Consider the following 27,795-nt stretch of genomic DNA (forward strand, 5'->3'; position numbering starts at 1 on the left):
AGGTCTAACACCCTCATGAAATCCTCAGAGCAACAGGATGATTTCTACATCTCACCTCATTCTCATTGACCATTAAAAGAATTTGGTCATAAGCTTTTTTTTGTTTTGGGGAAAATGGGTTAACTTTAGTGTGGTTAGCGTGTTAAGGTAAGTGGGGTATTAGATTATTTTCATGCTCTCCTCAGTGACACATGTAAATCCTAAAAGTGTGTGTGTGTCTGTGTGTTATGGAAAGAGGAGTGCTCTCCTTTATGCGTAGGTGCCTCCTGTGATGAGGAGCTCGTAGGCAGGATCTCTGCTTCTGCGACACAACACGACGCATGCACACAGCATCCCCAGCATCTAGAAGAAAAGAGACAAACGGCTCATTGACTATTATTTACTATGGTGGAGGCAGGAGTGGTTCAAATTTGCTTAGCAAAACTGCTAAAGAGAGGCAGAAACCATCTGTCCTGGCTCTGTTGAAAATTAAAATTTCCCACCAGTGCCCTAACCAACACCTGATATCTTGTTTGTTTAATCCATACAAAAACTCGAGTGTAAAACAAACAAAAGTTGTCGTTTTATTGGGGAGTATATACACAGGCTTATTTGCTGTACTGGTGCAGCAACTTCCCATATTACGGTCACCAACATGAGTTTGTTAGATAAACAGGGTTTAATGGTTAGCATTTGATGTGCAGATCAGCTGCTGGCTGTAGCTTTATAATTACCAGACAGTCAAAAGAGTAGTGATTATTATTGTTATTGATGTCTGTGGGCACAATGTAAGTTGACAAATCATGATAATGGCACAAAAACATTTTTCCATTGAAGACTGGTGATAATATGCAACTAGGTATCCTGATAAAAGTTAAATACCTGGATGGCAGCAAATGTCAGGGCAGTCCAGATGACGTACATCATGATCTCCTTCAGTTTCTTCACAACCAGAGCTTCACAGCCCTACACACACGCACCGGCACACACACAGAATATGTTTAAAATAAATATTTAAAAGGAGGAGAAATCAATCTGCTTTAAAAGTATAAAAACTTGAGAAATTCAAAAATAACTATACTTCTTGGTAGAGATCTTCAGGATGAGTTAGGGACCCTGTGCAGCTCTGAATGTCAGTTCTGCAGCAGCTGATGGGTACGCTGTTGTTTTTGGATTCTTCATACCAGTGTGTATTCTGCCAGTCTGAGTAATTATGAATCCCACAGCACTGAAGCTGTAAAAACGATGACAATAAAAATTCAAAATCACTGTCAACTACTTGCATCAATCCTAACTGACAAGCAGGTAAAACAATAAGTGGCGATCAAGGAGACAGGATTTCTCCTTACCTGTCTCTGAACATAGTCGATGGCGCGGCTCTGGGCATTGCTGTTGGTGCCGTTGTATTCATCATACACTTTCTTGATAGAAGTATTAACTTCATTCTCAACCTGTAGACAGTAAATAGGTGTGAGACTACATGTTTGCAGACACATAAACCAGACTTACAGATGGTAATCAGGAGTAGATTAGATGAGCTTACTTAGGGGTGACAGATTTTCGCTTCTCCTGTGGGTCAGTATTGTGTATATGCATTGTGTGCTTTTGATTTTCTCACCTTTGCTCTGTAAACGTATCCGAGTACCACCACTGCCACTTCGGTGATGAAAACCAGCACGAGAATGATCACAAACTGTGGAATGAATTTTGGATTTAGAGACATAATGAAATTTAGGAAACTCAGACTGTAGACACCTCAGAAAACAAACACGTCCATATGTAAATATTGAATCATATTACATTTTGCCATCTTCCATACTTGCAGTGAAATGTGATAAATGATAACGTACTCTCTCAGTCTCATGTCAAGTTTAAAACATCTATACAGTACCTTGTTCTAATGTATCCTGAGGTCACACTTTGTCACACAAGCTGAACTTGCCAAACTGGTTTACTAACCGTTGTTAGTCCACAGTAGCTCTCTCTGACTGTAGCGCAGCATCCAATGAGCCCTATGATGAAAAGCAGGGCTCCAACTGCAATGATGACCACTGCTGGGATAAGAGTGTACACGTCTTCGAAGAAGTGGTCGTAGTCATCATATGTGATGAAGACATAGGCTCCAACATAGCACAGGATACCAGCGGCAGCCTGTGGGTGACAGACGCACCAAAATGTAACTCGCCTCAATCCACAAAAGGAAATCACATGATTACACCTTTAAAAATAAAACGCATGTGGACCACTAATCGGTGATGTGATGCATGCACTGGTGGAAAGTACTTAAGTGCACACTAGTACTCTTTACTTTCAATACTATAATAGGCTTTAAATTTACTTTTAACCATTACAAGGACTATACCATAATGTTTGTTCCCCTACATTTAATGAGAGCTACAGTTACTGTGCAGATTAAATGTTTAGTTTTAAAACCTCACCAGGGAGTCACCCCTAACCATATAGGGGATCAATATATTATCAAAGCTGCATATGTGCGTTTCATTTCTTATTTATCTAAAATGTTACTACTTATGAGAGCTGCATGCTTCCGTCACCACTTCTTATTGAATTCCTATGACCCACTGACACTGACTGGACCTGCAACACATCAGGATGTCCTAAGTGCTTTTATACCAGTCAATGAATTATTTGACTCTCCTGCCTCACAGCCAACTGATGATGGTGATGCCATTTTAGCAAAGCCAAGAGAAACCAGTGTTCATCTTTATGTGTGCAGTGACATTTGTCACTGCACACATCATATTACACACACGTCATTGTTTCACATAGGATACTTAACCGTGGCCACCTCTTATAGGAGACATTTGATTTCAACTAAATTTACTTCAATATTCCTATATGCTTCAAACAAGTTGTTGTCAGATAAAGACAGTCATACTGCTTAGACACAACCAATCCCCTGCACCTGGCTTCAAGAGAAAAGTGGGAGATGTGCCTTTAAATTTTAAAGCACCATTAGACTTCATCCTCTCATGTCTTTTGGATGTACCAGTAGTTGTTATTTTAGTCAAATTGACCTTTTCCAGTTTTTCAGCCACTGGGACTGCCTCTGACTGTTCCTTCGTTTTGCACTGTTAATTACTTCTTCTTTAGGTTTATGCAAATTACACCTGTAATAGAGATGCAGTGTGAGTGTGTGTGTGTGTGTGTGTGTGTGTGTGTGTGTGTGTGTGTGTGTGTGTGTGTGTGTGGTGGTAGTGGTCTGGGTTTTGTTGTGTGTGACTGATATCTTTCCTGTTAGTGTGTGTGTCTGATGACCTCACTGAATGAAGGATGATGCATTTATTAATGCATACTTTGAATTAGCTTAGCTGTCACCATGTACTGCTGATTCATATTCTCTCTGTGCTGCTGCCTGGCAGATTAAGGTTGACCTACTCTCCACTGGGGGTGTCAAAACAGTGATAGTTTGACTTTAGCAAGTAGAGCAACGCTCTCATTTTCTACCGCCTCTAAAACCTCATGCCACCTCATGTAAAGCCGTCTGTGGGTAACCACTGACCTCATGATATCATATACCACTGAGGTGCTGTGCTCTCAAACTAATCCCCCCCCGAGTGAACAAAGGTCGGCTGCCTCAGCTAGCCTGGCAGCTGACTGGGCACAGCCCTATCCACTGCTAGCTGCTGCTGCTGCTGCTGCTAACCGCCGCTAGCTTCTCCTTTTTTTAATCAAACCTTTATTGATTAATATTTATATTGCACAAATGAAAAGTTTTAGCAGCTTTTTTGTTGTTAGAGTCCAGTTTCCTTTTCAAATGCTATAAATGAAGGTTTTGAGTGACTACATTTGTTTTTTTGAATATGGTTATTTCCCTAAAATTGTCAGCAAATGTATAACTCTTCCTGTTTTTTTTTGCTGTTTTTGTGATGCTGCTAACTGCCGCTAACTGCTCATATCTACTGCTATCTGCCGCTAGCTGCTAACTGCTGCTAACTGCTGCAACTGCTGCTGCCGTGACGCACGTTTAAAACGGTCAAAACCCTCCACACTTACCCAGAATATCAGGTTCAGAAAGACCAGGACCGTCTTCGAGGACGTGATGCCGCAGTGCCCCATCTTCGACACAGAGATTTAAAAAATGTTAAAGTGTTGGAAAATGACGCAGCTTTCTACTCAGACATGTCCCGTCCGGCTCCACGGCTCACTCTCCATAGCCCAGCAGCAGCTACTGTCTGTGCCCCCGGATCAGGTCTCACCGCCGGCGACGCAGCGCCACCTGCACCGACACCAGGGCAATGACAACAACAAACTCTCTGGACAACGAAACATCCAACAAAAATATTATTTACACCTAGTTAATTTAAATATCATGTATGCAATATATTTTCTATCGCAAATTACCAGGATGTGTGAGTGATATATGCGGGGAATAACTTTATAAAGTGTGTTGAATTCAGCCTAAATATAAATTAGAGCGCTTTACTGACATCTAGTGGTGGGATATTTAATGTCACTTAACTTTTATGGGTAAAAAAGTTGACAGTAGGAGTAGGCTAGTGTGTGGGGTAACTGATCAGGTCACCTGACCTCGAAAAAACAAAAGGCATTGGTGTCACAGTACACACACAAGTTTATTTATTGCTAAATAATAAGATAAATACAAATCAGAGGTCAATAAATGATCAGTATCAAGGACAATAGGTCTAACTAATGACATTATCTCTTCCCTGGAAATGTAAATGTTTTTGTCTCTGGGCCTGAAAACACAAGGAAATGAAATGAAACTAAACAGAAGGGTGAAATTACTTTACACGAAACCTGACACAAGTGGAAAAAGTGGCTGGATAGATTCATTATTTACAAGTGGGAAAATGTGATGCAAGCCACGTCTAAAGCTCAAGATCACTTTCAGTGTAAATAACCAGACACACATGAAGGTGGAAGTTCAAATCATTGCTCAATATCATAAAAGCTACAGGAAACACACTACACTTATTTTGACAGTGACATGCCTCAATTAGGCCTATAATTATGCAAAGAAAAACTATGATTTCACTTCAGCTTTTCCATCGTCATGCTATCCAGAAAAACAGACACCAAAACACAAGTACCTATGTACCAAAAGTGTAACAGTCTTCTATTTTAAAGGGGAAGAGAAACTGAAATCAGCATGGGTGCCAAATATTTTGTCCCAGTGGCTAAAGTGCGGTGCAAAGTTGGTGTTGGGTTTCTGGTGGTGCACGTCGTGTTTGCTGGGCCCTCCGTAGATGCCAAATGGTATCAGACGTGATGTAGACCAAGGGAAATCATAGCCACAGTGATCCTCTATAGAAACATAGACATGCAACACCATGAAGACCCATGTGGTGAGAAGATGGCATTGCAGGATCACAGGATTCAGGGTGGTCCAAAAGCCGACCGTGACCAGCTCCCAGCCACCGAGACACTGAGTGGCGAGGGCAAAGGGAGATGAGTAATTGTGATGGATGGCATGGAAAGTGACATACAGCCAGCGGATCCTGTGATGGAGCAGATGCCAGATGAAATACTGAAAGTCAAAGAGCAGGAGGTTGACAATCACTCCAGCTATCAGCCCAAGCAGGGATGGAGCCTGGGCTGGCAGCTCCACAGGGGGCCTCCATGCCCACTGGGCCACTGATGCTGGGAGCACGAGGAACAGGTGGTTGTACAAGGTGACACCTCCACAGTGCAGCAGCATGGAGGCTGTCGGCCGTCGGCTCGGTTGGATCTTGAACTGCTGGACCCATGCCCACCTGTCCCCCATGATGTCACAGACAAGGAAAGGAAGGCACAGGACAAAGTAGGAGGACACGGTCAGGACAACGGGGAAGAGTGGAGATCTCAGATGGTCTCTGTAGTTTAGCCTCAGGCTGTCCCACAGGGGCTGCAGCAACGAGTCGTTTCTAAAGCATCTCATCCAAAGAGATGCACTAGTATCAGAAAGATCCATCCTGCAGGAAAAATGATATCAATCAATCAATCAATCAATCAATCAATCAATCAATCAATCAATCAATCAATCAATCAATCAATCAATCAAAAAGGTCAATATTTTATGTAGGCTACCTGATGTCTGAGGAATGTGGCTGTTCTATAGAAACAACTGAATCCAATGAGTGTCTGTTTGTGCTTTGCTCACTGTGAGGTATCAAGTGAGAGACGAGGGAAATAAATTATTCATGCACCTTGGGTAACTGTCTGTTAACATATAGCTCGCCACATGATAAATTGTTCAGTGTGTGAAACTGCTCACTTATTTATTTATTTTCTGTTCGAGCTCAAGTGACTCTGTTTACCCTTTTACACAGATACAGGCCCCTTAAAGTTCTTGTTAAGTTCACACAGTCATCTAAGACAGAAAGACTTGCAGAGAACAAACTTGGGGCCTAACGGGAGATGGAGGAAATTAAAAAAGAAATACACAGATTGTATAAAGTCACACTGTAGATAAAAGCAATGATAGAATCAAAATAAACATTAGCAGCAGAATTTGCAAAATATGTTGCTTAGTCCTACATATCTTAGGTGTAGAGATGAGATCTATCTATCTATTTATCTCAGTGGCCTAATGACCAAAAGGTGTAGGTGCAAACTTGGAATATGGTAGCTTTGTTTCTTATAAAAATGTATTAAAGGAAATGAATGTGTGTTTATTCATTCTCTTATTCATTCTAAATTGAAATAATTTGAAATTCACAGAGCTATACATGTAGGCTCGTCCAGTCCATGATGATTAATTGATCTCACTAAATTGTTGTACAATAGGCTACTTGGAATTGGTGTTGCAAGTCAAGAATGAACTTTGACCATAATCACGATCATCATTCAGTAATTACAACTGGGCAAACTCCATCTACTGATATAGCCTACATTGTATTACAACAGTGTAAATGAATATTGAACCTCCCAGACTATAGAGGACGCCAAAAGCAAATCCTATCCAGTGTCCAACAGAGGAGCTTTCAAGACCCTTTAAGTAGAAATTCTCGTAACTTTACACACGGCAAGAGTTTCTAAAATAAACAGGCTTTGGTTGGGCTACATTCTTGGATGTGTGGGCATGTATAGGACTGGACTGGACCAGAGCCATAGATATCAATATCGCTGGACCATCCCATGCATGGATGTCTTATGGACCATCCCCCTGCCGCTTAAGGACTTCCTGTCATACGTAATGACGTAGCGACTACGCTTGTATCATGCACGGTAGCACGTAACGGTGTAGTCACTTGACAGATTGCTGTAAAAGCTCATTTTGAAGGTTTTTTCAAGCGTTTTTTTCCGAACACTTGTGATATAAACATTTCACGGAATAAACCTTGATGCGGACCCCTGCTAATATTTTAGGTAATGTCGTCCTTCAGCTATTACTCTTTCGATGTGATTGACAGCAGTAGCAAGTCAGTTCCCCCTAATAACTCTGCTTAAAGTTCAGCTAGGTTAGTAGGCTAGATTTAACAAACAACGTCGGCCATGTCGTAAACTACACCAAATGGCTTTGCCATTCCTGCTCGCATTCGTCAGACCTCTTTTTTAAACGTCTTTGGTTAATGTCTTTTATTCACGTCAGTAAACTCAACTGAAACCTGCCGTTTAGACCAATGGTTTGCCATTAGGCCTACATGCCCCAAGAACAACATCACTAGATACCCACTCTTCCTTAGACCTCCGCAGATTCATAACAGTAAATAATAAGGGAATGAAGACAATTTGAATTGCTCACAATTCATAAATAAAAGCCATGAACTGTAGGCTAATGCAGTGTCACAAGGAGAAGTCAAAATCAGGGTTGGAAACCACAATGTTCCTGGTGACTGTAGGCTACTCTTGATCTACATGACAGTGCTCTGTAGTTGGTGAAAATAAATCTCAGTAATCTTTGTAACTGTCTTCTTTCATCCAGGTACACAACAATGGAGAATGCTGTGGATGGAAATGCAGCTGAATCAGAGTCAGTTCCTCCAACACAGCCACTGTGCCGTTTCTTCTCTCAAGGAAGATACTGCAGTTTTGGGAAGAAATGTAAATTTCTACATGTAAGAGATGACACCATTGTTCACACGAAGAAAACAAGCAGAACAGCCAGCCGGTCAGATGTTACCCCTCCTCCCACTAATGACTTCAGAGCTGCACCAGCAGCTGGCCGCCGCCCCTGTCGCTACTTCATCTCAGGCCACTGCACCATGGAGGACAGGTGTCGCTTCTGGCATCCGCCGCAGCTGCCCCCTGTTGACAACCTGCCTGACTCTGGCAATCAAACACGACCTACCCAGAGGATGGCACCAGCCCCAGTACCACGACCCCCGGTCCTCCAGGAGGTCAAGCTGAGCGATCTGACGGAGGATCTTGCCAAACAGCTACGGGACACAGAGATCAAGCAGCTGAAGAAGCGTTTTCCCAAAGATCAGCTGATTGTTCAGGAGCGAAGTGATGGCAAAGTTACTTATTACAGGGCGACTGTAGAAGCTACAGATCCAGACTGGGTAAACACTCCATCTCCATCTCCACGCCTCTACCCAGATGAGCTCAGAGCAAAATTATACCTAAATATAATTTCTGTGATGCAAAATGAATCCACCAACTCATAATACAACCATTCTTATAACCTCACGACAGCGCCTGCAGTATAAGGGATTTGTATCTAAACTGAACCACTGAGAATTAATCCTGTTTGTTAGAAGAAAAATGGGGTAAAGTAGTGATTAAAACTGCCTCATTAGACTCATTAGATTTGGCATTACACTATTCCCTTATTCTAAGTAAGTGACACCAGTGTAGGGGAAAACACAACCAGCCACATTAGATTAAATACAGTGTTATCTGGTAATATACTGTGTTCTAACTCACAGCCCTTTGACCTGAAAGAGATTGACATCATGGTGAGCTTCCCAGACAACTACCCACAAGAGGTAATGGTCACCACTTACGCTTCTCTATTATATTTAAATAACTGACTTGAAACAAAAAAAACAGCTTCTGCTGACATTGATACATTTTCTTTAGATTTTCACTTTGGACATACCACTGGATCAAAATCTGCCATCAGTAATGGCGAGGTAAAATCATTACAGTTAAATTTGTGATATTTTAATACTAAATCTGGTGCACACATCCTCTTATTGTTTTTAATGATTAATGCAGGTGTGCACTGTTCTTAAACCCAATTAAGTGAAGATAAATAGATAAGATAATATTTTAACCTGTGCAGACATGTACAACAAGCATCGTTGGAGTGGCTTCAGGCAAAGCACGCAACCAATCAGCTTATGGGAAAGATAGAGCTGCTCTTCCGGCCTTTTCTTCGCTGGCTGGATCGCAGTTTGGAGCGACTGTTCACTGAGGGAGCGAGGCAGGTGAGACTACAACCTGTGTGAACAGCGGATGATGCTGAACCTCCATTCACTGAAATGTTAAGAAATAATATTTTGTTGAATGTTAATCAAAACACTGTCATTTTGAAATTTGGCAGTTTAAAAAAGATGTCGATTTGGAAAAGGCCGGACTCCAGTTTATATCGTACCAGGAGCTGCAGGCGACCGTGTGTGAAAAATCAGAGGGTGACAACACCTCAGATCTGGCCTCCGACACCGGTGCTGATGCAGATGCTGATGCAGATGCAGATGAAAATGCCGGTACCGACACAAAACTGGAAAAGACAGAGGGTGAGAGGTCAGCAGAGGAAGGAAAGCTGTTGCATCCAGGCTGCGAAGAAGAGCAGCAACAGGAGGAAGCTAGTCGCCTGGTGGAGAACATTAAGATCAGTGATCCCCGCAGAGGAACAGAGGTGAAGATGCTGGGACTGAGGCTGGGAGAGAACACAGCCACCGTAGCTGCTCAACGGATTACAGTTTGTCTTCAGTGTAACAGGTAAGGGAAAGAGGGAAAAAAAATATGATCAAAAAATCTGCATTTTCTCAACCTCAGTTGTAAACCAGACTCTGCTGTATGTGTCCTGTCTGCAGGTGTAAGGTAACTGCAGATCTGACTCTCACTGGAAGGACAACCTGCACAGCCCAGTGTGAAAAGTGTAATGCAAGCATCAATGCTGCATTCAGGCCCTGTATGCTGCACCATTACAGTGACGTCCTGGGATACCTGGACCTGCACAATGCTACAGCTGCTGACCTTGTGCTGCAGGAGTGTGAACTCATTGTGGGCTGCCTCACCTGCTCCCAGGACTTCCCTGTGCAGGTATTGAAACATGTTCTGCTTATTGCTGTGTGAGTTTTTTTTTGTGTGCGTTAAAGTCAACACTATGAAATATGAGAGAGAGATTTGTCTTTTTTCTTTTTTTTCAGAACATCTCCTATGGACAAACCAAAGAGTTTAATTGTGAACACTGCCACAGCAAAGTCAGTATCTTGGCCGAGAGCACAAGATTCCAGTATATTCAGCCTCGCACCAACAAAACAGGTCAGAGCTCACCTTCATCTGCTATCAAAAGGGTCATTACAGGTTTACAGCAAAGTGCCAGAGTTGACTCTGTCCATTGTCACCTCACATTGTTATTTGAAATGTAACACGATGCATGAAAACCTTGAAATATCAGTGTTACTCATACACAAATGTGTTTTTATTTTGTGCAGCTTCAAGTACTGTTAATTATAAGACAATAAGAGACCCTGCTGTGCAGAAGGGGAAACCACTACCAGACAAAGGAACATGCAAACATTACAGACAAAGCCATCGCTGGCTAAGGTATTGTGCTCTTTGTGTCCTATTTTATCTCACATGTCTGATATCCGCCTCGATATTAGCTTTGAGAGGAACCTGGAGAAACTGAGTAAAAAACTTTGCACCCATGTTGTTAGGTTTCCCTGCTGCGGCCGAGCTTACGCCTGTGATGTGTGCCACGATGAGGACCAGGATCACCCCATGGAGCTCGCCACCAGGATGATCTGTGGCTACTGCGCCAAAGAGCAGGTGAGTTATAGACATGACACAACATTACATTTCAGGCATTCAACTTATGCTGTTATAAGGCTGACGTTCAGCAAAATATCCTGCTTTAACCCCATTCAAAGTGCCTTAGCTGTTCTTCCTGTTCTTGTTTTTAATGCAAAATGCTGTGTTGCTTTACATAATTCACAACCTGAAATTCATCACACAGCATAAAACCACAGTCAAAGGCTGCAAGAGAAGAGAACATTTCACCTGTTCCTATCACTGTAAAAGTTATTATTTACCATCATATCATCATCATTGTGTTTGAGTACAGGAACATAACTTCAGTAATGCCCATCTCACACAGTAGAAAATATCCCCATGTCCTGTCTCTGTTCAGGTTAAGCAGATGAGTGCTGCATGTAGAATTAGGATCCAGGCAAGAAACCTTAAGGTATTCATAAAAAGCAAAAGAGAGGTCAGGTAAAAATGAGAAAAGTAGAGTGAAGGAGTTACAGAGCCATTTCCCTTGGCTTAGCTCATTTAATTTAGGTTCCTTATTGAAGCATGGCTGTTATATTTTCACTATGAATTTGGATATGTTTTAATGAAATCTCCACCATGTTCTTTGTGGCAGCCGTACAACAATGGAAAGCCTTGCATCAGCTGTGGGAGTATGATGACAAGAGGTGCACGCAGCAGCCACTGGGAGGGAGGAATGGGATGCAGAAACAAAGTCAAAATGAGCAAGTAAATACACATTTATTTTTAACATTACATAAAAAAAACATACTGGTGGAAGTGAAACCGTTTTATTAATTTAAAAAAAAAATAATTCTTTCCTCAGAAATGATCGACAAAAATATGCCAACACCAACAAAACGGTTTCAAGGAAGGCAGCCAGTGAGAAGAAGTAGCTGGTGAAGAAAAGCACGATTGCATTATCTTGGAATTTTTGATACATGAATCATGATTTCAGTAAATTTTGTACTTCCTCAATAAAACAACCTTGTTATAATCATTCTTTGTGCGTGTGATTAGTGTTAATATTTTTTTAATTTAATATTAAAGTCTCAGGACTTATCATGGATTGAGTTGGAGGACTTTGTACCCTTTTGGGCCTGAGACAGTATACTTTTACTTCGTCATTGATGAAAATGTAGCAGTCAGTTTCATAATTTGAAGGTACATGTCTGTAAGACAAAATAAGAATCAATTTTGCTACTAGAATTAGAAAAAAGCTTTAAAAAATGAAGAAGTGGTTCCATATTTTAGATTTCAAGAAATTAAAAAAAAACAAACAAACATCTTCCCTCCTCTCTGTGTATTAAAAATGCTTGACTCTGTTCTGGTTTATAAAGTGAGTCTCAAGCTTATCAATATTGTGTCTAATGCATGTTCTTGTGTTCTTGGGGGCCTTTGTTAATCTTCTTATGAAGATTTGTTTGTGGACATTGAGCTGTTGTAAAAAAAAAAAAAGAAAAAGAAAAGCTGGTCTGCTCTGACTGGGAGCAGAGTCCCCTCTGCTGTACTCCACTATATAAAGGCAGAACTTGGTCTTGATCCTGAGACCTCCAGCAGCAGCAGCACCACCACCACCGCTGTACTCTTGTACCACAGCAGGATGTTGAACATCAGTGAGCTGCCCCTGGACCTCCAGCCCTCCAGGGCCTCAGGTCGTCTCCTTCAGCCTCTCTGGGATTATTTGCTTTTACACCATCTGCCTCTAATTTCATCTCCATTTTTCCCCGTCCTGCTTGCGTTTTCCAGCTATTTCCTCTTCAGTTTACCTTTTGCCATACTGGACCTCTTGGGAGATAAAGTCCCTTCACTGTATCAGTACAAGATCCAACCAGACAGGCAGCCAACACTGGAAATGATGGCTAAGAGCTTCTTAACAGCGTTGTATAACCACCTCTTCTTTGTTCTCCCTGCTGTAATAATTGGCATGTTCATATTGCCAGCACCAACTCTGCCACAGGAGGCTCCTACTCTGTACGAGGTATTTGTTGATGGACTGGCTGCACTTCTCCTCTTTGACACTCAGTACTTTATCTGGCATTTCGTACACCACAAGCACCCACAGCTTTACCGATGGATCCATGCAATCCACCATGAATACATCGCACCTTTCTCATGGTCGACTGAGCAGCTCAGTATCCCAGAGCTGATGACTGTGGGACTTTGGAGCAACCAGGATCCTGTTCTCCTGAAGTGTCACCCTCTCACCACATGGTCCATGACGGTCTTCAGCATCTGGATGTCCGTGGAGGACCACATAGGCTACGACCTGCCGTGGACCCTCAACCATCTGGTGCCCTTCGGTCTGCTGGGTGGTGCACCAGCTCATGACATGCACCACCAGAAGCCCAGCAGTAACTACGCTCCTTTCTTTAGCCACTGGGACATTATCTTTGGCACTGCTGTGCCCCTGAAGAAAAAAAACATGAGAAGCTGATAATAACTGAAAGCTGCTCTCATTTTAGTTTTTTTCTTTGTAAGTTATTGTCACAGTTATTTTAGCAAATTCTTTGTCTTTCGCAAATCATGTATGCCCATTATTTTTCTATTACTTGCCTCTCTTGTTTTCTTTGAGGGGCAGCTTCAAGAATGGACTAACCTTGTGAAATACAATATAAAAGTCATTGAAAGGTTTTTATCTTATATCTATTCTTTCAATAAAATGACATTTTGACTCTACTGCTTCTTTGATATTTGTATCAGATATTGATCAATGAAATAGCAGAAAGTTGATGCATTCAGTGCATTAATCTCCATGCATGCTGCGTTTGCACGGTCACATTTCATTTAAGTCACTCAAAGTAACCAACAGTTAACAGTAGAAGCCACTCACATTCCTGTTCTAGCTTTTCTCACAATCGTCTTGCATAATACTTACATAAATCTAAAGAGCTTTACTCAGCAAATTTCCCTTTCAAACTCCTCACAGCAATTAGTAGCATTTGAAGGAGAAGTCTAAGCACTATTTGTCTGGCTTGTCACCTTGAGTTTGAACTCGAGGAATTACCATTAACCCTTACTTGGGGGGAAATACCCTGTACAGACTTAAAAAGGAGTTCCACTCATATGAATGTGGACTTCATTACTGAGAATGACCCAGCAAAAATGAGAGGCAATAAAGAGGTTCAAAATGCAGATACAGGCCTGAAATACTGAATATCAAACTTTAAATACTTTAGGCTATATTTATGCAGTTTACAGTTTACTAACTACAGTTTTACAATTTTTGTGTACAAACTGCATACCTCTCCTGTACACTTCCATATACACCCCACATCTGTGCAATAGTTTCTTTTCTGCCTTACAACAATCAACACTGTGTATAAATACATTTTATACCATTTTCTTACATAACTGTATATACTCTTAATAATTTGGTACCTTACTGTAGAATCTATCTCTCTCTTTTATTATATTTTTTATGTTTGCTGATTTTTCTACCTTGTTGTTTACTACTAACAACCAAATTTCCCATGTGTGGGATGAATACACAATCTTTGTCTAATCTTATAAAGAGCTTGAAGATTTGGCAACCAACTCTGAATGCAAGGTTCACCTATCTGGAGTCAAATCATTATGACCTCTGAACAAACTCCGTTTGCTGAGAAAAACAGGGCTATTTGGACCTTGTGATTAGCTTTATTAGAAGTGGCTTTGTATTGAAGTCAAGACATAAATACTACAAAAGTATCTATATTTTTGCTCTGATGAATTAATGAGTGCAATTTGAGTGTAATTTTCTTCTTTAATAAATGCTCTGCTTTTAATATTTCCAACCATAAATGTGTGTGCGTGACTCTAAAATGGTCAGCACAAACAGACAGTAAATATTTAAATATATTTATTTTTCTCCAAAAATAAAAAAAAATGTCACTTAAGGTACAATATTTCAGTGAAGGCTCTTATTTAAATACTGCACAAACATGTTGGATATTTGTCCTGTGTTCTCTGTCGGGTGCATCTTGGTGTAGCTGATGAATTGGCGCCGTAGTTTCCGCAGCTCTGCCATGTTGATGCTCCGGGTAAGTTCAATGTTTAACAACGGGTTAAGGTTTGTCGTCATACAGATGCAAATGTATCCTCAAGTTTACTACAGAAAGTAAAAGACCAAAGTCTGTAAAGGTCACATTAACCTCACCACGAAGTTCTGAATGAATAATTTCAAATTCAAAGTATGCATGTGTTGTTAAAGGTTGTCCACTGCAGAATTCAATGTACTTTTATGTTGGTCCCTGCTTGGAGCAACACCTTCAAAAGGAAAAAAAAATCAAAGTGTTTGCTTCTAAGAAAGGCTGGCATCATGCAGCTGCCAATAAAAATCCACGTATCTACGTAATTTGGTATCCCTCCACCATACATATCCCATACTATGTTATTACTGGAGAGACCTTTAACAGTGATTGGTTGCTTTACCTTTCATTTATGTCCTTTGATGGACATACACTCATCAACCTTCCCCTTTCTAACAAGTCATTTGATATAGAGCACTTTGCCTCCCACTGGTGAGTTAATATCTCTTCCCTTAGGAGGCAGATGATGAGACTGAGTCACCAGAAATAAACAGAGGACAAAAGAATTTAAAACACCCTGTTAGCGGTGACAGCTACCTGAATTCATGACATCACACATGTAAAAAAAGATCAACCAAGATCTGTTGAAAGTTTAAAGAAAGGAAATTTTTAAATAACAAAGTGAGCAGGTAAATTCTGTTTGAAAAGGATATCTTCTCCGTGGCTCCTGGAACTGAAATGAGATCCCCAGGAACACTCGTCTTCTGTGCGTTGAAAATTGCCTGAAATTTAAATTACTTTTTATCAAACACAAACAGAGGGTAATGTTTCTGATGATAAACACAGCTTCACAGGGACAGTGCACTGTAGGGAGTTAGAGAGAAGCAAATGGGATCTGCACAGCCGGAGATGAACTTGTCCTTCAAACTGTTTGTGTTATTTTCAAGGAATTTGGGTAGAAATACGGCAAAAATGAAAACATTACTGGTGATGCAGTCCCAAGCCTGGAAGGAGACGCAACAACTAACATCCTATTTCAGGCCACCAACATGTGAACTCAATAGCACATTGAGGGAACAAAGGAGGTAATCTCTTATTGGCTTGCAGCACTTAGCAGACAGACATTATAGATACATCAATAGTTAGATAAATAATTACAGCAGCAAAGGTATTTGCACAAGATGACACACAACCAAATAGCCTAGCAATTATCAAGTAATCTTGACGTCAGCCATGTGAAAAGAGACACCACACTGACTGCATTCAGACTAAAACTAATACTTTTAAGGAATTCTTGGATGGTGGACAATGTTAAGATTGCCATGTCTATAACCTGCAAGTAACACCTACATGAACTTTCTGTAAAATGTTTTCACTCCCGTGCTGATAAACCTGAAATTTAGCTGGTACATAATGTGTGAGTCTCACTTTGGTGCTCTTAAATATACACTGCCACCAGCTAAAACAATATACAAGAGAGAAAAAAAACTTAAAGCAACAGGCAAACAACTAATAGAAACATACCATTAACACATCTTGTGTGATCTTGTCCAACTCGTACAAGAAGTTTGCAGATGACAGCGGTTGCTGTGGAGGAAAAACAAGGTTAAAACCAGGGAGTCAAACAGGTAGCACAGCAGAGACTGCATCTATACATGCACCAAACACTGGGTGTGTATTTAGAAAAAAAATAAAAGCAATATCCTTTACACTCTGAGTAGACTGGTTTGGTCGGGGAGCTTTTCTTTTGAAAAGTGCATCAGAAATGTCTTCAAAGGGAAGCGTGTCGTCCTTCAGGATGGTGAAGAGAGGACTGTCCCATCGGTTTCTGGAGTCTGGGGCTTCAAATCTCAGAACTAATGCAGCAAAGCTACACAAGATAAAATGGGCACAAATCAAATTACAAAAACAAATCTCATGAATGAGTGATCCAGTGTGAACAGAGGTTTCTCACTCACATGTCCTGGGTGTACTGCACTGCAGGATCTCTGCTGGTATTCCACGATGAGCTTTCTTCATCTGACGTCAAACAGTATACCTTCATCCAAAGAGAGTATTTCTGATTAACGTGTTCATACTATTTTTTGTAACCTGAAATCAGATAGTAAGTTATCTACAACACTTACCAGACAGTGAGGTGTCTGTGTGTGTTTGATAAGACAGAACAGTTCATAGCGGTAGCCTGCAAAGTAATTTAATTATAAAGGTCAGGACAAGTCACAATGTTTAACATAGAATCTACACAGTATAGTATATTATTATTATGATTTACCTTTTATGTAATTTAATGAGTCCAAAATTACAATGTCGTCCTTGTTGACTTTTCTAAAACAACAAATAGATGAATATTAAAAGGGCAGGGACTGTAGCACATCAGTGAATGATCTTCATTCAGAAACTCACCTCTCTACTTCAGCTTTTAGAGCTGCTCGCACATTTTTTTCCTTCTGGGAATCTGCAACATATCCAGCAAGATTAAGTCACAGGCAAAGTATGCCAAGAACAAGTCCAAGGTTGCTTTCTAGAAATCCCCTCTCAAAAAAACCTCTTATTGTTAGGCTACTAAGTATTTGGCAAATTCACCACACAGGGTCATGCTGTTGTTTGGTCATTAAACAACTGAACAAGTAGACTTTTTAATGAGGCTAGTACAGGGGTGAATTGTGCCATAGCCTACTGTGTGGCAGGATCATGAGTAACGCAATTAATTTTAATTGAAGTGACAGGTTTAGATAATATGGTGAGATAATGCCCATGTGAGCCCAATCACAACAGCTATTTGACATGCTACAGACTCAATATTAATAGTGTAATAAACTGTTTCTGATATGTTAGAGTACATTTTTACAAGATTTTTTGAGAACACAACACAACACAAACCTATTCTGTTTTGCTTTCAAATCTTTTTTTTTTATTGCAAAACCATTCTGTTTGATTGAATAATAAAGAAACAAATGTAACTCCATACATAACCCAGTTTACATGATCAAGTCTAGAGGAGTTTCCATGATAAACTAATGGTGCAGAGTAGACACTCTCAAGCCAAACCCCCATCAAAATACCACTAATTTAAGGCTGCTCATAACCACGGTTAACTAAAAAATTTTGCTTTAATATTCGTTCTATCATATTTTCATTTTGCAGTACATCTTACAACGATTCAAAAAACTAATATCTTTCAATAAAAGGTGATTTTTTTTTTTAACGAATAACTTTACGTCACTTCCCAGGCTACAAAAATTAGCCTCAGTTCAAGGCGACACCGGTCTGACAGCCAGGTCTCCTTTTAATCAATCAAAATAAATTAAAAACACCTGAGCAGTTTGGAGGGTAGCCAGGCGCTTCCAGCAGCAGCAGCAGCAGCTCCGTATTCACAAAAACTCAACACTTATAAACACATACACATAGCAGGCTAATAACTAAATGAAGATGGACTTGGTTAGCTCAACTTGCCTGCGTAAACACTGTTTCTGTCAACGCCGAGAGCTTCGTCTCCCACAACGTGAACCTTTCTCTCTGTGTTGTGTTCAAAATGCGCCTTCAGCTCCTCCGCCCGTCGTGTTTTACCACTGCAGGGGTATCCACACATCACTATCAGAGGCATGGCTGCTGTTGTTTTCACATGTAAACTAGCCTGAGCGGCGTGCTGCCACTTTCACCCGGATACACTTCTCTAAAACTAGTATTTCAGACGACCAACAGGGGGCGCCATGAAGCTGACAGAATATTCTATTATCATTTCAGCAGTGTGTGAAAGTGCTTTCATAGAAATTAAATACATCCTTTTGTAAGTTTATTTTATTTTCTGTAATGAAAGATAATAATATTTCAAATAGACAGTGGTCTGGTTTTCAGTACTGGTTTATTGACACAGGGCACATCAATATTAGGTTCAAATAAATGGATCCAGTCATAAAGCAGTGCAGACTGGCATCACAGTCATTTTCCAACATAATACATCACATTTAAGATAAAAAAAAGAAAAAGAAAAAAGAAAGACGTAAAATCATAATATTCAAGTACATTTTTTCTCTTCATTTATACAGTTTCTGCTGGTGGAGATGTTCCTCATGCTGGATCCCCTCCTCCTCTAAATGAATAATAATAATAAAAAAAAATAGAATCAGTTTCAGCTTATGACCAACAGTAATACTAATGATAATCATAATATTGATGATGATGATGAACTAACATGTCCAACGGCTGTTTCTGTTGTGTTTGTTGGGCCGTTTTTAAAATGTGAATGAGCAGCGCCTGCAGGTCGTCCACTCTGTGCACAGGACTAGCAGCTCTGACTTCAGTGGGAACATTCACATCCCCAAAGGCAGACTCCAGAAAGGAGCTATCCACAACGCTTTTCTTGCCCATGAAATGTCCTATTGATTGATCAAAACATAGTAAACTCAGCGTCAACAGTTCAAAAAGGTACATTTTTAAGAATAACAAAAATATAATAATGCATAATCGTTTTAATTTTTCTTACCTGTCGCCCACAGATTCCCTCTGGGATTCACCTTGATCTTTGAAACTTTATTTCTCAGCTCAGTCAAATCAAGAGTCATTGAAGATGTCATGGCAACGTATGAGATAAGGATGAAAGAAGACAGGAGTCCTGCTCTGCAGATTTTTGTCAAAGTGCCTTTCATTCCTCAAGCGTGCTCTGTGCAATTTGGTGGCAGTCAATTAAAATCTCCTTGCTCCTCTCCTCTGGGCAGGCACTTATACTGAGATAGGATGGGCCTAATATTATAATGGCATGAGGTCACACATCTGTGGTTGGTTCCTCATAGCACAATACACATTGGGGTGCCTTTCACCATTTTGACTTGCTATGACGCTTGTCAAGTACGTGACATCAGTGCGAAAGTCCAGATTAGATTCTTTCTCCCCAGTATCCAGTGGTTTAGTACAGAAACCAGTCTGAGGCACAATGCAAAGCACAAAGCAGTATAATTAAATGCACCGATTTATTTGTAAGTACATTACGTAAACATAACAGCAAGGCACATGGGCCACTGCATGCTGAACAGATGTAATGGCTTAAGAAATGCTGTGAATCCAAGGTTTGTTGGCTACTGTATGTACACAGGTTGCTTTCCTATACAAGTCCTCACTGTACACAGTATCAAAAGTACAAATCTCTTTCAACAAGCATTACAAAAGAACAAGTCATTCTTTTCAGGCTCTGCAGACTGACATGCTGCAGAGTGGTGATTTAAGGATTACAGAGAAATAAAGAGCTCATATAGCGCGTACATAGAAAAGTTCACTTTCCGGTTCAGTCAATATGACCATATAGTCTTACTATCGTTCCCAAAATAATTTATAAAATTTAATAATGTGGGATAATACACATTTTATAAACTAATTTTACATTGCACTGAGATCACCTGTAACTCTTCAAAGCCTTTCAACATTTAACAATCACTGCCATTTACCATGGAGGTAGGAACTGTCATGTGTTCATTACAAAACATGAGGTGCCGCTTTACAAATCAGGACCTGTGAGCGCGAAGGAAACACCATAATGAGTGTTAATGGATTATGGAATTAAGATGCTCTTTCTAGGATTTTTTTTTTTTTTAATTACGAGTGACTTGATGTGAAAAAGGTCCTGCTCTAAATCATACCTTCTCTGGATTATCCAAAACAATGTACCCTGATTTGACATAAATTGGCCGTTCACTTGCCTGAAAAATACACTTCTGGCATTTTGAGGTATTTACAATACTGCTGCACCACACATCCAATACCTCCACATGTTTCTCCTGGATGCTCATTCCAATGAAAAGAAAAATCATAACTTTTCTTTTTTTAAAAGGCCAGATTTGGAACAACTCAGGCACAAATAAATCAAACGCGGTGAACAAAATGAAGGGAAAAACATTTCAGAACTCTGAAATGTTGAAACTCTTATTCTCATGTACAGCCTCATTGCAGTAGGCTTTGCTTAGCAACACAACTCCACGCCTGTAACTCATCTTACAGGCTGTTATAAGATAACTCATTAACATGAATGCAGAAGTACTGCTTTTGAATGAATATTCAGCTATATTATGTCTTGTAATAAATGATGGCTAAAATCCTAGCTTTGTATTGCAAAATGCTTGCAAGACAGTCAACATAAAAACTGCAAACCTGAATCCCATTCAGGTAATAGTGTGTAGCATTAAATATTTAAGATTTAGGTTTAGGCCTTAGGCTAGGTTTAAATTTACTGTTTGTTAACAATGGTGAAAATCCACCCCGTCACTGTTACATCAATCAATACAAGACGTAAAAAAATAACAGACGTTCCTGGATCTCCTGTCAGGGTGGATGGAATAAAAAAGAAAAAAAAGAAAGAAAACATAAAGAAGAAATAGAAAGAAAAGATTTTAGACTTACTATGAGTGCAGTTATGTCTGGAAGGCAAAAATGAATACCAACATGCAAAGTTAAATAAAAATAATTGAAATGTGAATATTAATTTGTCCTCTTATTTATGAAAATACTGTTTGATATGAAACGTTGAGGATCTCCTTGAATATACTATATGGCCTCGGAATAACTTGAGAGGAATTTCAAAATTAAAAAACCGCTCCAACACTGTGCCATCTCCATGCATTACGTCAAGCTCTCCTCCTTACTCTCACATGGAAAACAACTCTGAGGCAGCTCTTAATACTGAGGGGAGACTGTTTGAGAGTGAGAGCTCAGTTTTAAATTACAGTCTGTGGTCTTGTCACAGTGCCGACGCGCAGCTTCTTCTGCCTGTAAGGGCTCCGTTTCGTTTCCCTCTGGTGACGAATTATTGACCTCTTTAGTCTCTGCTGGTCTTACTGGCTGATTATCCTGCTCCTTCTTCCTAACCTTTCCTCCTGTTGCCGCCTCCTCCTCTGCTTCTGTCTCTTCTCCCTCAGGATCTTTGACTTTGTGTACAATAAAAAGATGTCTCTTGAGGGACAGCACGGATGTGAAACACAGGCCACAGTGAAGGCACTGAGGAGTGTTTTCATCGGTTTTATGCTGAGGTATATGCTGCTGGAACTGTGCACTGTCATCTGTGACGAAACCACACTTTGAACAGCGGTACTGAGTTTTCAGACGTTTTGCTGACGGAGCCTGCAGACTCCCAGCGCGACCCTTCCCCTCCTTCTGTGAGCCAACCGCAGGTCTTTCCGATACATGTCCCTGTCAATCACAAAAGTCGACACACATTAAAAACAATGGTCTGTAAGATCTGCAATTGTATTAATGCCTTTGAGTTGAATGAATGAATGAATAAATAAATACCTTGTCCAAAACCTTTTTTGGCTCGTGGATGGCAGTTTTCGGCATCTGGCTGAGATCAGGATTTTTGATACCATGCATGAGACTGATGTGGTTCTTCAACATCACAGCTGATGTAAATAATGTTTTTGTGTCTGTGCAATACCTTGAGTGTAAAAAAAAAATGGAGAGGAAATTTGTGAGTCGATGGTTAATTCAATAAAAACATTTATTAACCCATTTCATTTTCAAACACAACAATCTTACCAACAAGTGTAACTTTTTCTTTTTCCGTCATGATCGATGCGAATGTGTCTTCTCAGACTGGTTGCAGAGTTGAAAGACTGCTGACAATGTCGACATGGATATTTCCTGATAGACTGTTGGAAATAAAGTGAAAGATAAAAAGGTACATTAATTTCATCAAAAGTGTGTCAACACAAGCTTGACAAAGTCGTAAAGATTTCTTCCAATCTTTGCCGCACTTGTTAAACTGAGTTATGAGGTCATCATGAACATGTAACGAGTTCATTATCTGCACACAGGTAACCATAAAGGAAATTATTACTCTCGTATGTTTTTAATTAGGTGATTAAAACGTAACTAAAATCTTAAAGCAAAAATCTAACACACATAACTGAAGTGTGTAAACACAGTGTCGTGTAGCTCAGAATTAGCCACAGAAATTCACAAAGGAATCAATCAGCAGCTTGTCTCATGCCGTTGCCTCCAACCATTCAATCAACACCCACTTTGACCTCAGCTGCAGGACTCACTGTTGTCACACCCAGCTGTCATCTGTCCTGTCAGCACTGCACAAAGGACAGTGGCTGGCCAAAGAGCCTGACAAGAGGACGACTACTACAGTTCCACTGCAGTAGACTGCATGTTGGGTTTGCTGGAGGAAAATGGGGATTTGTTGTTCATTTCCAAATTCCTCCACCAAGAAAGTTTCACAAAAATTATGGAACAGTGATGGGACATGGGCTGAGGAAGAACCAGTTTTATTTTGGCAGTATCTGGTAGCATCTGGTAAAAGGGGCCAATCCAAGATTTCTTTTTTTAATCTTTCCTTGACAACAGTTGAAATTTTCCTCAGAGCATTATCAACACTGATTGTAAAAAAAAAAAAAAAAGGAATGTGTTCTATATATTTTACTTAAAGTGAATTATTATTAGAAGATTTGTGTGACACACAGCAGACATTACATGTTTTGATCCAATACAAATACATTCCACCATGGGGGATTTATGTGCCTTACCTTCCCATGTTTGGTCTTCACATGAGAAACATAGGAGTCTCTTTCAGGGAAACACTGGAGACACTCCCCACATGTCCAGCCAGCGGGCTTCACACGAGGTCTGCTGTCCTGCTCAGCCTTTTTCCTGGGACTATCTGTGTGTTTAACAGGACTGTGGCTCTTCTGCTGTTGGACAGGATGAACATCCTGATGCCGGTCTGTCTTGTCGGATTGTCTAGTGCTCTTCTCTGTCTCAACGGTCACGTTTCCTATATGCACACCCTGCAAGACAGAAAATAAGTGGCAAAAATCACAATAAGTCAAAACAGGCCTATACAACAGGTTTGTTGGACTGAGTGAGTTCCTCCTTAACACATCGTGCAGGATTTTAAGTACTATGACGAAGTAGTTGCTGAGCTTTGTTTGGCAAATTCAAAAATGCTCAAGGCTCAGGTTAAATGTTTGGCAAACTTTTGGCATAGATTTAATATGTGAAATATCAAGAACTATGTAGCCAAATACACAGATAAATGTTTCTCTTACAGCACAAGTACGTTCAACCTACAACAAACAGGCATATGAAAGATCTCCTTAAAAATACAATCAATCTAACCTTGAAATGCTGCATTAACAGCTGCTTTTGGGGAAACACTGAGTTGCATTCAGGACACTTGAATACACAGGTCACACGCTTGTTGGCATTCTCATGGAAATGCTGAAACAGTAACTGCTTTTTGTTGAAAATTGTCTCACATGAGCACTTAAAGATTAACCTGCAAAACAAAGGGAAAACAGTTAACTTAAGTACTGTAAAATTGTAAGAATTGCACAAGTTTTCACAATTATGTCATGAGATGTTAACTCACAGAGATGATGCTTTGACAGCAGTGTGTTTATTTTTCAGATGAACTTCGCAGCTGTCAGCGGTCTTTAAAGCAATTGGGCAGATGGAGCACTTGTAAAAGACCTCACAGTGTTTATCTTCAATGTGAGTCTTTTGTCCTTGAAGGGTCTTGAAAACCATATCACAGTGAAGACATCTGGAAAAATAAAAGAAACATAATGCCACTTTTCTGCCACTGCATTGTGTGTAACTGAGATTTTTTTTTTCATGCTTGGCCACTTACTTGTACCAAGCCTTGCGCGCGTAGTGGAGACAGTTTTCCTTCACATGCTTCTGTATGTCTGCAGAGCGACTCAGGGCACCACACTCAGGGCAGCAGTAAGGGGATTTGTGTGCATGAATACGCTGGTGAGCCCTGAAGCTGCACTTGTTGGGTAGCAACATTGAGCACACCTTACACATCTGTGAGATAAAAATAAATGACAAAGTGTCAGGCTAGGAAAATACATAAATACTTATCACAATCCCTTTAAAATGTAAGTGAAACATCCACTCACCAGTCCTTCCACGTCTTCTGATGGCCTCTGGTAATGGCCTGCAAGAGCTTTGTAGTCGGGTAACTGCTTGTTACACTCCAGGCATCGGAGTCGGTGGCGAATGACGTTGTCTGGATATAAGGGCAGGACAGGTTGGTTCTTACGGGAGGATGACGGCGAGGTGTAGTTGTCCGCCTTCGCAGGTTCAGCGCTCAGGGGTACAAACATTTGCTCCTCTGCTATGGGTTTCATATGGAGCTGCGTGCACTGCATCACCACGCCGTTGTTCTTGTGCTCGCGCGCATGTGCCAACAAGGCACACTTGTTGAAGAACAACATCACCTTTGCGCAGTGCGTACACCCTACTTCAATGTGAACGCTCCTCCTGCTGTAATGATACGCCAGACTCCTCTCCACCCCGAAGGAGTCCCCGCATTCGAGGCAGCAGTACCCGCGTGGTGGGAGATTGATATTGCTCTCCGGAGGGGGGTTCAGGTTGGGCACATATGTAGGCACGGGGTTGGCGTTGCTCAATAGTCTGTTCAGTGTCCCTGCTGCTGTGTTGGGAGTGGATGTGCGAGGACAAGTGTTGACCGTTTTGACCTGATGCACCAATGGGACAGTGCTGCACACCGTCGAGGACAGCGTGTGTTGGCTTTGTTGGTGAGACGTCGACCGTGCAGCTACTGAAGCAGCAACACTGTGAGGGACCAGGTTCAAACTAGCCAAGTGCATTGCTTTGGGAAGGAAGTTTGTGCTACTTGCATGGCCTGCTGTGGCTGACACTCTCTTTGGTTTATGATGCGCAACAGACCTTTTGAGAGGCGCAGTAGTATTATGAAATATTGTTGCGGACTGCGTCGTGCCGGACCTTCTGGAGTTTGCTTCCGATTTGTTGTGTGACACTTTCGGTGAGGATGCACTAGCGGAGGCGCCTTTACTCTGTCCTCCGCCGACGCCATCGACGGCCGCACTTTGAGACTGGTGAGGAGACATGTTGCAGTAAGAGTCTTCACTAATCATACTCTGCGATGGAGAGGATTCGTACGTAGAGTGAATTTCATCTGTTTCCGAATCAGGGAGCACACTGGTGACTGTGCGCTTGATCTGCCCAGATGTGGTTTTGATGGTCTTAATTCTGACCCTGGGAATAGCAGGGGGTGACCCAGACGCCAATGCAGGGGAAGCTTTGCCACTACTATCGCTGCAGATGCTAACAGGGCTATCAGAAGGCTTCATTAACCGCTTCACAGCCTCGAGTGGACTTCTGGGACTTCGTGGGGATATGGGAACCTTCGGGCTAGCTTTCACACAGTCATTCTGAACTGCTGATGTCTCTCTGGGATTGGTCGGCTCACTGGGATCTTTTCTAGCATTTAGAGCCACCAAAGCCTCAAGGCAAGAGGATAATTTAGATGTCTGAGATTTGACATGTGGATAAGCATCCGTTGTGGTTCCTGAATTGCAGTTGGTCTCAGTAAAACTCTGGTTACCGCCTGGCGGGAGAAGTGCAGTGTGTACTCCAGGTGTCGCATCAATTTCATTACTGACACAGATGTCAGAGGGCTCCTCACTTCTACTACTTTCTGCTCTGTTTCTTTGAGTGTTCTTGGGAATATCAGAGGCCTTTGGACAATCATCAAACATGCTGAGGTCAATTTTTTTGGGATTGTCTGTGCCTGAGGGCTCCACCAAAACTGAAGCTTCTGGGAAACAGGGTCTCTCTTGTTTTGGATACATTTCATCTCTACTGCTCTGAGTGCCTTCAGATTCTGGGCTGGAGATGGGGCTAAAATGAGAAAGTGACTGAGAAAATACTGGTGTGCCATCAGGTTTGTGCTGAACAGGTGCCTTTCCAAGAAACTCTCGGGAGCTCTCCCCATTCAAAGCTGAGACAAATGATTTAGAGAAGCCACTATTAGTTGTCTGAACAGAGTCAATGGAGGCCTCTTGTCCCCTGAATCCATTTTGCAATGCTGATCCTGAGTGAAGCCTATCGCCAAAACCTTCCAGTGACTCCTGGCGACTTGTGTTTTTCACTATTACACTTACAGCAGGAACATCTGATGTTGAGACAGCTTGGTTACCCAATAAGCTGTCATCCAGACATATCCCCGTGTGTTTCAGCTGACTCTCTGTCTCCTCATGACTCCCCTGGATGGGCTCTTTGGCATCCAACCCTGTGGCATCTGGGATGTCAAAGGCAGCCAGAAGATCATCAAAATCTGGGGTTTTCATGTCACCCATGGCTGCGTAGTCTCATAAACCTACAGAGACAGGTGCAAGGACAGTTTTAAATGCACACACTCGGCAGTGCTCAAATAACCGCTGCCGCTTCACACTGACAGATTGGTTTACCCGCTTAGCAGGCAGCTGAGTATCGTCCTAACGTAGCTGACGTTAGCTTCGGCTAGCAAGTTATACGTAGCAAATATCTGCTAGTTTTCGTCTATGAAGCTACTATTTTGTAGATAAACACACATTATCACATTCACAGCATACGTGACTTAACATTTAACACACACTGTTGTGCTCATGGAGCCACCAAAATGCATTAACTCCTTCAAAGACTGCCCTACTGACAGTTGTTTTGATGTTAGCGTAACTAACACAGAAGGCTACCTCACGTATCCAAACGTAGCAACTTAGCAACCTAGCTTAGCAACCTGCTAACGCGCAAATAAATCACCCAAACTGCTACCATAAACTCGTCACTTATATCGATGCACAGCTTCGCTTACCATTTGATCCGGTTATGTTTGACAGCCCTACTGAATTATAGCTGTGTTGGTTTACAGTGGGCGCTAAGTGCTCGCCTGCTAGGTTTGGCTATTGCAGGGTTTCATAGCTAGGCTACAAGCTAACTTCGTTTTTTTCCCTTTTCCTGTCCGTGAGTGATTGAAGCCCTCGGCGTTGTCTTACAGACGAGAGGTGGCGCCATTGAAACAGTCCTGCTGCACCGGCATGTCACCTCCAAGAGGGAGACAGACAGCAGTCCGTGAGCATCCACTGCTGCAATGTACCTACAAACTTTGCCACTGTTT

The 27,795-nt window shown here is 41.3% G+C and overlaps 6 protein-coding genes across 7 annotated transcripts; 2 read left to right on the top strand and 4 right to left on the bottom strand.

Annotated features, from left to right (window-relative positions):
- Positions 1-159: 159 nt before the first annotated feature.
- tspan3a (tetraspanin 3a) lies at positions 160-4,152 on the bottom strand. Its single transcript, XM_085779157.1, has 7 exons — positions 3,997-4,152; positions 1,939-2,130; positions 1,598-1,672; positions 1,329-1,430; positions 1,061-1,213; positions 862-945; positions 160-342 (listed from the first exon to the last, which is right to left on the bottom strand). The coding sequence occupies exons 1-7, from the start codon at positions 4,057-4,059 to the stop codon at positions 250-252; spliced, it is 762 nt and encodes a 253-aa protein (XP_085635283.1). The 5' UTR covers positions 4,060-4,152; the 3' UTR covers positions 160-249.
- Positions 4,153-5,080: 928 nt separating this feature from the next.
- Positions 5,081-5,921, bottom strand: ch25hl1.2 (cholesterol 25-hydroxylase like 1, tandem duplicate 2). The gene has a single exon (XM_085780593.1). The coding sequence runs from the start codon at positions 5,912-5,914 to the stop codon at positions 5,081-5,083; it is 834 nt and encodes a 277-aa protein (XP_085636719.1). The 5' UTR covers positions 5,915-5,921.
- A 1,251-nt stretch (positions 5,922-7,172) lies between these two features.
- Positions 7,173-11,940, top strand: LOC146985846 (uncharacterized). Of its 2 annotated transcripts, XM_085779158.1 has the most exons (12): positions 7,173-7,311; positions 7,868-8,447; positions 8,814-8,873; positions 8,968-9,020; positions 9,173-9,317; positions 9,434-9,831; positions 9,927-10,155; positions 10,263-10,377; positions 10,551-10,662; positions 10,776-10,887; positions 11,486-11,598; positions 11,696-11,940. In XM_085779158.1, exons 2-12 carry the CDS (start codon positions 7,878-7,880, stop codon positions 11,763-11,765), a joined length of 1,977 nt encoding a protein of 658 aa, XP_085635284.1. In that variant the 5' UTR covers positions 7,173-7,311; positions 7,868-7,877; the 3' UTR covers positions 11,766-11,940. The 2 variants fall into 2 exon arrangements, with proteins under 2 accessions (XP_085635284.1, XP_085635285.1); XM_085779159.1 differs by lacking the exons at positions 10,776-10,887; positions 11,486-11,598; positions 11,696-11,940 and having other exon boundaries at positions 10,263-10,468; positions 10,514-10,593.
- Positions 11,941-12,374: 434 nt separating this feature from the next.
- ch25hl1.1 (cholesterol 25-hydroxylase like 1, tandem duplicate 1) lies at positions 12,375-13,411 on the top strand. The gene has a single exon (XM_085779160.1). It carries the CDS (start codon positions 12,473-12,475, stop codon positions 13,304-13,306), a length of 834 nt encoding a protein of 277 aa, XP_085635286.1. The 5' UTR covers positions 12,375-12,472; the 3' UTR covers positions 13,307-13,411.
- A 1,284-nt stretch (positions 13,412-14,695) lies between these two features.
- Positions 14,696-18,548, bottom strand: kti12 (KTI12 chromatin associated homolog). Its single transcript, XM_085779169.1, has 9 exons — positions 18,333-18,548; positions 17,283-17,334; positions 17,152-17,204; positions 17,006-17,061; positions 16,838-16,917; positions 16,590-16,749; positions 16,404-16,466; positions 15,593-15,661; positions 14,696-14,902 (listed from the first exon to the last, which is right to left on the bottom strand). Exons 1-9 carry the CDS (start codon positions 18,481-18,483, stop codon positions 14,759-14,761), a joined length of 828 nt encoding a protein of 275 aa, XP_085635295.1. The 5' UTR covers positions 18,484-18,548; the 3' UTR covers positions 14,696-14,758.
- A 1,279-nt stretch (positions 18,549-19,827) lies between these two features.
- On the bottom strand, positions 19,828-27,679 carry znf592 (zinc finger protein 592). Its single transcript, XM_085779166.1, has 9 exons — positions 27,493-27,679; positions 24,773-27,018; positions 24,499-24,677; positions 24,238-24,411; positions 23,985-24,144; positions 23,393-23,653; positions 22,398-22,510; positions 22,155-22,296; positions 19,828-22,052 (listed from the first exon to the last, which is right to left on the bottom strand). Exons 2-9 carry the CDS (start codon positions 26,996-26,998, stop codon positions 21,540-21,542), a joined length of 3,768 nt encoding a protein of 1,255 aa, XP_085635292.1. The 5' UTR covers positions 26,999-27,018; positions 27,493-27,679; the 3' UTR covers positions 19,828-21,539.
- Between the last annotated feature and the right edge of the window lie 116 nt (positions 27,680-27,795).

The sequence above is a fragment of the Trachurus japonicus genome, chromosome 6 (assembly GCF_045865225.1).
Source record: "Trachurus japonicus isolate A0001 chromosome 6, Traja_1.0".
In the NCBI taxonomy this organism is placed as follows: Eukaryota; Metazoa; Chordata; class Actinopteri; order Carangiformes; family Carangidae; genus Trachurus; species Trachurus japonicus.

Excerpts from the sequence above, each read along its gene's own strand:
- tspan3a (XM_085779157.1), bottom strand. The coding sequence starts at position 4,059 with ATGGGGCACTGCGGCATCACGTCCTCGAAGACGGTCCTGGTCTTTCTG. Across the intron at positions 1,673-1,938 it reads GCTACTGTGGACTAACAACG|TTTGTGATCATTCTCGTGCT; the intron begins GTTAGTAAACCA and ends TTCATTCCACAG. Across the intron at positions 1,214-1,328 it reads TCGACTATGTTCAGAGACAG|CTTCAGTGCTGTGGGATTCA; the intron begins GTAAGGAGAAAT and ends TCGTTTTTACAG.
- ch25hl1.1 (XM_085779160.1), top strand. The coding sequence starts at position 12,473 with ATGTTGAACATCAGTGAGCTGCCCCTGGACCTCCAGCCCTCCAGGGCC.
- ch25hl1.2 (XM_085780593.1), bottom strand. The coding sequence starts at position 5,914 with ATGGATCTTTCTGATACTAGTGCATCTCTTTGGATGAGATGCTTTAGA.
- LOC146985846 (XM_085779158.1), top strand. The coding sequence starts at position 7,878 with ATGGAGAATGCTGTGGATGGAAATGCAGCTGAATCAGAGTCAGTTCCT. Across the intron at positions 9,021-9,172 it reads CTGCCATCAGTAATGGCGAG|ACATGTACAACAAGCATCGT; the intron begins GTAAAATCATTA and ends TAACCTGTGCAG. Across the intron at positions 9,832-9,926 it reads GTTTGTCTTCAGTGTAACAG|GTGTAAGGTAACTGCAGATC; the intron begins GTAAGGGAAAGA and ends TCCTGTCTGCAG.
- znf592 (XM_085779166.1), bottom strand. The coding sequence starts at position 26,998 with ATGGGTGACATGAAAACCCCAGATTTTGATGATCTTCTGGCTGCCTTT. Across the intron at positions 24,678-24,772 it reads CAGAAGACGTGGAAGGACTG|ATGTGTAAGGTGTGCTCAAT; the intron begins GTGAGTGGATGT and ends TTTATCTCACAG. Across the intron at positions 24,412-24,498 it reads GCGCGCAAGGCTTGGTACAA|ATGTCTTCACTGTGATATGG; the intron begins GTAAGTGGCCAA and ends TTATTTTTCCAG.
- kti12 (XM_085779169.1), bottom strand. The coding sequence starts at position 18,483 with ATGCCTCTGATAGTGATGTGTGGATACCCCTGCAGTGGTAAAACACGA. Across the intron at positions 15,662-16,403 it reads TCACACAAGATGTGTTAATG|GCAATTTTCAACGCACAGAA; the intron begins GTATGTTTCTAT and ends TTTAAATTTCAG. Across the intron at positions 14,903-15,592 it reads TTCCAGGAGCCACGGAGAAG|ATTGAACTTACCCGGAGCAT; the intron begins ATATCCTTTTCA and ends CCGTTGTTAAAC.